This window comes from Arachis ipaensis, chromosome B05 (assembly GCF_000816755.2).
Source record: "Arachis ipaensis cultivar K30076 chromosome B05, Araip1.1, whole genome shotgun sequence".
In the NCBI taxonomy this organism is placed as follows: Eukaryota; Viridiplantae; Streptophyta; class Magnoliopsida; order Fabales; family Fabaceae; genus Arachis; species Arachis ipaensis.
Genome location: NC_029789.2, coordinates 147924820 through 147934357, shown reverse-complemented (window position 1 = coordinate 147934357; position 9538 = coordinate 147924820). Strand labels below are relative to the sequence as shown.

General features: G+C 31.9%; 1 protein-coding gene across 2 annotated transcripts; it reads right to left on the bottom strand.

The window, feature by feature from the left end:
- LOC107644899 (calmodulin-interacting protein 111) lies at positions 193-5937 on the bottom strand. Of its 2 annotated transcripts, none has more exons than XM_016348852.2 (15): positions 5281-5937; positions 4058-4179; positions 3877-3965; positions 3746-3781; positions 3560-3644; positions 3302-3424; positions 3146-3210; positions 2544-3040; positions 2398-2470; positions 2153-2275; positions 1481-2046; positions 1242-1377; positions 1096-1164; positions 891-1010; positions 193-786 (listed from the first exon to the last, which is right to left on the bottom strand). In XM_016348852.2, the coding sequence occupies exons 1-15, from the start codon at positions 5499-5501 to the stop codon at positions 673-675; spliced, it is 2439 nt and encodes an 812-aa protein (XP_016204338.1). In that variant the 5' UTR covers positions 5502-5937; the 3' UTR covers positions 193-672. The 2 variants fall into 2 exon arrangements, with proteins under 2 accessions (XP_016204338.1, XP_016204339.1); XM_016348853.2 differs by having other exon boundaries at positions 3560-3641.

Below are 9538 nucleotides of genomic sequence, written 5' to 3'. Positions count from 1 at the left end.
AGTAAGAAATTTTTTTTATTTTTAATTAATCAAAGATTTATTTGTCTTCAAAATAAAAAATCAAGATGTATTTACTCAAAAAATTTAGATAAATCTAATTCAAATTATAAACATTCTTTCAGCATTTTCCTTAGTTCATGTTAACATTCACCTAAATATTTCATTAAAAGAAAAGATGAAAAGTTTTATGAATCCAAGAAAAATTGACATAAATCATTCATTCAACAAATTTCTAAGCAATGCAGTATAAATTCTACTCTCTGAAAATTCTGTCCATATATGATATCATACAATGCAATGCATACCTAAAAGAGGGTTTGATGTAGATTAATCCTACTTCCCAAAAATCCATTGCATCTTCCAAACCACTCATGACAGTAGAATCCCCCTAATTCAACTAGTCCTAGATTTGTTTTGTAAACAATCCAAACAATAAATTTAGAACCCCTTCCCTAAAACCTTGATGCATCATGATTTCTACATATCCTTTGGAATTGGAGGATATATAATCTGCCCTTATAGCTAATGTGATCTTAGCTTATGATCTATGAACTGTGGGAAACTTGGGCACACTTTGAATTCTCTGAAGCACTCCTCTCCCTTGTTAAGGTATATACACCTTAAGATCAATGTTTACAAAGTCCACAAAATAAACCAGCTTTTGCACACACTTTAAAGGAAGTAAGTGAGTTGCTGCTTCTTCCTTGAACCTCCTTCTCCATATAATTCATTCCATTGTTTCAGCTCATTCATAACCGTTCCTTCGGATGCAAAACTAGCAGCCACCTGCATCGAAACGGATATTATTCATAAACTTATGTCCATGAAAGAAGACAGATTCCAAAACTCTAAGTAGCAAGTTACAATGGTTTAATCGGTTTGCCATTTACCTGACTCTTTGCCTGTCTCATGTCTTCCATGTTTAAAGACCTCAGAGTAATTTGATGATCTTCTTTATTCTCTGATGCATCTTCAGAGCTTTGGCCTTCTGTCTCTTTTTTCTTCTTTTCCTGATACAATATATATGCATTGATATTAGTTACCCTTTCAGCTCATAAGTCATAACAATTTTCTGCATGAGATAAAAGATGTTACCATATCCTTCTTTCTCTCCTGCTGTAATAACTCCCTAACAGGTCGATAAGCCGCAGTGATGCACAAATTCTGTTCAAACAAATTAATCTCAGCATCAAGTCACCACAGATAGAAGTAGTAAATCATAATAACCATAAGAAATTAACCTTAAGATCACTTCCAGTATATCCTTCTGTCATGGCTGCAAGCTCTTTGAAGTCTAAGTTTTCGTGTTTTTCCTTAGCTAGGAGAGTTTTCAGGATCATTTCTCTGTTCTCAACAGATGGAAGACCAACCATAATCCTGAACAACATTAATAGATGATTCAAGATCAAGTGTCAACTGATATTGATACTAGATGATTCAACCATTGGAAGCAAAGTGTCTAGAAATGTGAAAAATGTACCTGCGCTCGAATCGTCTTATAATTGCTTCATCAAGATCAAATGGCCTGTTAGTTGCAGCAAGAACCAGAATTTGTTCACCAGGTCTAGTTAATAGTCCATCCCAATGTGTCATGAACTCATTCTTGATCTTCCTCATGGCTTCATGCTCTCCAACTCGGGTGCGCTGTCCAAGCATGCTGTCAACTTCATCAACAAAGATGATAGTAGGGGCAACCTTTGCAGCCAGTGTGAACAAAGCTCTAACATTCTTTTCATCTTCTCCAAACCACTTTGAAGTGATGGTGGACATTGATACATTGATGAAACTAGCTCCGGCTTCATTCGCAATTGCCTTTGCCAGCATTGTCTTTCCAGTCCCAGGAGGTCCAAAAAGCAATATGCCTCTACATGGCTTCAGAAGTCCACCTTTGAAGAGGTCTGGTCTTCTAAGAGGAAGCATGACCAGTTCTTGAAGTGATTCTTTGATCTCATCCAATGAACCAATATCTGCAAAAGTAACTCCTATCTCATTTGCAGGGATAACTTCTGGTCGAATGCGCTTTTCAAACTCGTTGTCAGGAACTTCCTGCAAGCATATAATTACTTTTAAGATAACCAAATTCTGATATCAAGTAGTATCAACTTGAAAGCTTGGGAAGCCAAGACTATGATGAAAAAAAAAATGATCTTACTGCTTTTGCAGGAGCAGTATTTTCGCCATCTTTCTTTGTTACAGGGATAGATGTTTCATTTTTGTTTTCAGGTGCCTGGCCATCACACCGAACATTGGCTCCGGCAATGCCATCAGCATTTTCCTAACATTAAAGAAAACATATGAATAGATGAACATTGAATAGATAATAAGCATTCTTAATCATATTTTCCTCACTTTTCTGATATTCCTATGCTGTAACAGATAAAATAGTGTTAGAGATACCTTGTTTGAATCATTAGTCTTCAAATTCCCACTACTCTTGCCTTCTTGGAACAGGCTCAATCCATGGGACAAACTGCACCATGCAAGATATCTAACTAAAAATCTGTCTCTTAAAAGCCTTAAAGATTTCATAGAACAGAACATACCTGTTGGCTGATATAACTAGCTTTCCATTTCGATATTCAGGATCCTTGGTATTCATCAAATGGTAAGATATTGCAGATACCACAATTTCTTCAATGTAAGTACTGAGTACCATAGTGTCTGCATGGCATATTGATGACAGGTCATAACAATCGATGTCATTCGCTGCGAGTACTTCTGTGATGTGGTTTTTGTTATCTTGGAATTGAATCATTCTCATGTCCTCTTCCAGTTGAGATTTCCAGTTGCAAAGATGAGTTGCATCTTCAGGAGGATTTATGTCAATGTTGTATGGGAACACCATAGTGAGTCTTTCATCAATTTCTTTGCATTCATCTTCTGTATCTATTAAATGTGAAGCAAGTACTATCACAGATCCTGAAAGCTTCTTTATCATTTTATGTAACAAGTTGTATAACCTTGGTGATTGTAGAACAAGCCTCTCAACGTCCCTAATGTATAAAATGATGGGACCAGTTTCTGAGACAGAAACCAAGACCTACACAAAGAAAATGTTCTTAGAACTTGTTTTTGAAATCTATATACCAAAGGTGGTTGTTATCAAATATGAGATGATAATATAAGTTTAAAGAAATCAAATCACCTTGTAAAGTGACTGAACAAATAGCTTTTCATTGAAACACAAGCTACTTGTACGCTTTAAAGGAGCTGCAAAATAAATCTGAAACAATAAGCATAATATTGCAACACATTGAAATTCAGCACATAAAAAAGAGTATGATTGAATTTGAAGTATAACCTGGACTTGCTACACCACAATGAGAAGCAGCACTACTTATATCAGATGCAGCAGAGCCATTCCTCCGAAGTTTTGAAACATTTTTCGAACTTTCAGCATCGACACTTTGTTGATGTAAAGTACCTATAAGATCAAAAGATGGTTATAAAATGAAAGTAGCAATTAATATCTAGGACAAGGTCAATAACAAAAGGATATCAATAAATGCAATTCTAGTAAATTTTGTGTAGAAAATTTGAGCTTTGCTTTCTCTAGTACCTGTAGTTTCAGCAGTTGAAGGGAGGATTGAAAGGGAACCAAATAAACCGGACATTCGCTCGAAAGTCATCTCTGATATGGACTTCTTCAAACAACAAATAAATGGTTACATTTTCCTACTGAGAATCAACATGAAAGTAACCTAAGAATCTGCATTTAATTGAATTAAAGAATGATAAAACTTACAGGTTCTTTTCTTGGACATCCATATTTGCTCTGCATCTGTACATGGGAAAACATGGCAGGTATGACTATGTATTTGAATATCACCATTCAAAGCAAAATAAAGTTAAGAAAAGAAAAAAGTGCATAATTACCTTCACTGAGAAGTCATTAATATCTAGCAACAGCAACTTCGATTCGAAGCTATGTGCCAAAGCCCTGGCAAGCATTTGCTGGTATAGTTCTTCAAACATTCAATGTAAATGTAGTTAGTAAAACAGAACTAAAAGCCATATTTGTTTTCAGGACAAGATTAATTATTTGCATTTTATATACCTCCAGGACCAGATAGCAAAATAGCTCTGCTTGCTGGAGAAAGGTTCCTGGTGTGCTTGGAAAAATCAAGATGCTTCAAATGAACATGTGCAGCACTTGTCAACAACACTCGAGTTTTTTCGCTGCCATTATCAACATTATATGGAAACATGAGTGTTATTTATTCATCATAACTTATCCATGAATCAAAAAATAGTTACGAATATAAAATTGTTGCACAGTTAGACCAAACAGTAGATGATTAAACCATATTTCAGGAAACAATACTGTTTCAAAGTATGTTTGTAACTTGATAACTAATTGGAACATGATGATTGAGTTTAACTAGATTCCAATTATTGAAATATAAATTGAAAAGAAAAAGAAGCAAGAAGCTCTAGTTCTAGTTCAAGTTCAATTGACCTTTTTATTGTTAATATTTCAATCTTGAAGAATCAGTCTCATATTATTATATATTAAAATTGCTGAACTGAAGTTACATAAGATCTAACTGACCTATTAATTAGATCACATAAGAACACAAGAGCATATACTAAAATAAATGATGAAGACTTCAATTGAGTATGGAATACATAAGATTGACTTATTATTTTGTACATCTTGTGAGGTTGTAATTATCTTCACCTAACTTCTAAGCTATTAATACATCTACCAGTGTCCAAAACCCAACAATGGTGAGAATCTTATGCAATTGGCAACCTTCTCATCAAGGAAAGATTATCAGAGAACTAACATGATCTATAACAAAACTACATAAATAGTATTGGAGATCCAAATAAGCTATCATTTCATCACTCTTCTCTTGTAGCTTTGCAGTTCTTGATCCAAAAGATGCTCTCTCAATTCACTCCTAAAAAGCCAAAAGAACTAAACCAATATATAACCATAGAAATTTTGGGATTGACAAAGAAGCACAAGTGAACTCAACAACAACAACAACAAAATCTGAGAAAATACCATAGATATAAGGAGAAGACAAGAACACATCATTGAATCCACATACATGAAGATTCAGAGAAGATTCCAACAAAACATAGAAAGTCAACTAGGCACAGATCCATGTCCAAAACATGTTTGACGACCAAGGCTTATTATACTAATAAAAATTCAACTCATACACACCCCCCAAAAAGATAGATATCCAAAGCATAAAACTTTTTCACTTAAACCAATATCATTATATTATTATTATAATAAATGAATAGGAATCTGAAACCAATCACCTTAAGTAATAAGGGAAGTCATCAAATGTGATTCTGCTGTCTCTGCCATCAAGCAGAAGCTTCTTGAGCTCAAGAACAATGAGGTCCCCAGAAATCTCATCAGAATCAAGCTTGCTTCCACCAACCCATTTCTGAACAGCTTGCCCTGTACTCAACCCAAGACCCACTCCCAACCCAACACCAACACTCAATGCTGACAACAGAACATGCTTCTGCTCCATCACCACCAAACACCAAAAAGCTTTCTCCTTTACCACAAAAAATGAAACTTTTCACCAAAGGGTATTCAGGAAAAGAACAAAATGTGAAGCAGCAGAAGCACCAAGGTTCATAGAAAGAGTGCTTCAGGTGTTGTTGATTCAGAAACAGAGCAGAGAGGATTGAAAATGGAGGTTGAAGTGTTTGAAGTTTGAACTCAACAAAGAACAACCTATGTGTTCCTCCTAAGACAAAGTTGGTCTCAGAAGAGAGAATTTTTACAAGGCAATGATTCTTCTCTTTCTCTTTCTTTTTCGCTCTTTCTGTGTCTCTTTCCTTCCCTCAGTGTTCTATATATAGCATGCCATAACTAATGGACGTAAAATGCTTTCCATGAACAAAAAAATGAAGAAAGGAAATAAGAAAAAAGTTTTTTTTTTAATTATTTTTACTTTATTGTTGTTTATTATGCTTCTTTTTTAACATAGTGGTGAGGTGAGTGGTGGCACCAAATCAGGCTTCTCTCTCTCACACACACTCTCCATTGTTTTGTTAACTTTTTTTTTTTTAATATTATTTGCTTATTTGGAAACCTTTTTCAAAAGGCATGTTTTGTGGATTAATTTATACACATGCTTGTGACTCGTGAGTTGGTAGTGGTATGATATCTAATTACTTCATTCTTTTCTTAATATATGTGCCAAAACAAGAAAATATACATATTAAGAAAACAAAAAAAATTGGTAACTAGTAATAAAAAAAATTTAAATTATATGAAGAAATAGAATTAGTTTCATATGAAAATACAAACGAGCCAAATATTTTGAAATATTAAAAATACAAATGGGATATATGTTATGATTGCAAGCGTAAAAGACAAAAAAATAGTCAGAACTTTTATTTAATTTTTATTAATTGTTAAATAAAGTAAATTTTAATTGTTTTTTGTTAATATTTTTTTATTATCAAACATTTTTGTATAATAAATTAGGCCCACATCGATTAAAAAACAAAGAGAAATGACAAGTTTATAAAATAAAAGAATCATTAACTCGACATCTTAAGATTTTTAGTTGGATATAGTTGGATATAGTGTCTTGTATTAGGAATATTATTGCTTCTAAAATATATAGTGGTTGAACCATGAAAGAAACTCTTTAAATATACTATTTTGGTATATACGGAGAAATTATTATATATGAAGCATCAACATACATACATACATATAAATAAGATAAGACAAAATAATACAAAAAAATATGGAATATAATGCTTGCTCTTATATATATAGTATTGGAAGATTTTCAAGTGTATCGTCATATCGGTGTATCAGTGATTTTTAATCGTTGATCTTAATTATATATATTATATATATTTTTTATAATTAAGATCAACGATTAAAAATAATTGAAACACTGGCGGTACACTTAAAAATTTTCCTAAATTATATATCTCAATCAGGTCCGTGCAAACCGGGTTTTGAATCGGTTCGGTTCTTGAGCCCCTATTAATGTCTACTAAATCTTTTTCTGAAAACCATTTTATTTATAATACATTGTTGTTGTGCCCTTTGTTTTCTTTGGTGGAGTGTGTAATTTTTTATTCCTCAATAAATCAATGTAATGTAAAGTGGATGAGAAACGGTATGGTTGGTGCTTGGCTTATTGTTTTTCTCTAATGGCATGAAAATGACAGCGCCATCCTTGCAGTTTTCATAAAGTTGTTAACAAATTAACCCTATCTTGGTACATTCCAATTTTTCATATTTTTCTCAATGCGGCATGCATGATTCTAGTAAGTTTTTTTATATTTGATTCATATTGCATTCTACTGGGAAAGGTTAGATGCTGATTTTGTACCTATTTTAATTTGTTCTCAAAAGAAAGAAATATCCTATCAATTTGATCTCTAATAAATAATAGTTTATGAGTGTTAAAATAGGTAAAAGTTAATGTTACATTTTTATAGAATTAAATTGAATATTGATATTAGATTTTATTGAATACTAGTACTATAAGAATATAGACAAATAACAATGCATACCTGTTGAAAATGTATTCATTTGTATGAATGTTGATATTCGAAAACATACTATACAGTCTTCAAGAGAATTAGATTAAAATATACATCTTTTTCTATTTGTGGTGAATGAATATTAATTATTAAATGCTAGATCATAAAGGAATCTTCTATTAATCATTGGGCCTAAGACTCAATAATACATTGTAACATTCAAAATCAAAATAAATTCAATTACTTAAACACTTTATTCAAATTTGAATAAATTGTTATGAAGCTACAGCACCATCTAAATATGAATTTAAATCTCTAATAGAACTTTATTATGTTTAGAGTCAATCTAGCTCCAGTTAATTTATTAACATTTTAACAAAATATTAATGTGTTGTAGATTATTTATAAGCAATTCATATCATCATATGTAATTATATTATCTATAATATATAACGAGTTTAAAAGCATGTTTGTACATGTAATTAAATCAGCACTCTATGTTTATACTTTATGCTATTTTGGAAGATTATATATCTTTCATTTAAGGGTGTTCATGACCCGGCCAGTTCGAAGACTCGGTTTGGCTTCAAATTTTTTTAGGGACTAATTTGATATAATTTCACTAAGTCTAAGGTTGAATAAGGGTCTTAAAAATAGATTCAGTTATTATTTTGGGTTAGGTCTGGATCATATCTCGAGTTATCCGAAATTGGTCTGGTGGTCCGGTCATCATACACAATTAATATTTTGTGTTATTAGTAATGAATAATGGCTATTCTTATGTGAAATTTAAGTATTGTAAATCTTAATATTTTATGTTATTAGTCATTATAAGACTATAAGTCAATGTTTTATGTTTAACATGCATAAGACTTTAGACTAATGCATAATATTGTGTTATTTGTATTTATTTAAATATTTGGTATTATTAGACAATATTAGTATTGATTGTGGTTATGCTTTAATTTTAGGGAAGGGTTGGTTCTTATTATATTTTTTTTAAGTGAATTTTACTATGTCAAATAATGGTTGGAGTCTTAAAAATTTGGATATTTTCACATGCTAGCTTACAAGAAGATAATGTTAACAGTCCGGTTTTCACCCAATTTTTACCCGGTATAATCGTAGTCCAAAAGTGTGTAGGTTTCATCGGGTTTAGAGTCGAGTTCGGGTCTAACAAATAGGCCCGATATATATTTCGGGTCGGGTCTCAGTCACATCAAACACGATTTCACTCGACCCATGAACACCCTACTTTCATCAATCGAGAGATATATAGATGTGATCGAGCTTCAAGTAATTTCACTTTACTTTTTGTTTTGAGAGTTAGCTAAAACGTTGATTTGGGTTTGAACGTGATATTTAGATTTTCTTTTTAGGCAGCATCCAACTTGTTTTGTGTCAAGATATCGCCGTCTGAATTTTTCGTGAGGAGGTGGGGTTGGTACCTACAAAAAATTTAGATGCTTAAGTTAGTAAAGGATTTAGATAGAATTTTAGTAAATTAAAACGTGAGTATACCTGAGGAATATCAGTATATTTAGAATAGAGAGTTGTTAATCACCTTTGTTAGAATAGTTCTACTGATGCTAACCATTCTCTTTATCTTAAGAGTTAGTTAGGATCTATATTTATTTAAATAAGTACAAGTCGATCCCTTTCGTCATGTCCAACTTTTTAAAGAAATCAGATATTCGATAAAAGCTATTTTTTAAAATCGACTTTTTATTTTTATTAAGCCTGATTTTATAATTTAGACCAGAATATAAACACTTTTATATATAAATTATTAGAATTTTGGTCACCACTAAATTAAAAGACTTTCTTTGGATAATATACATATATATGTTGATTCTTCCCTACAAAGTTTAGGATTTATAAGATCTCTTTCTTTCATTCTTTTATTTATTTACTTATTTATTTATTCTTGCTTTTACGTCAGAGCTAAAGATCATAACACTTTACCAATTGCATTAAGCAACCTTAGCTTATTATTTCCCTTTTTGAATAATAATATATAAAACTATTTCTTGCATAAAAAATATCT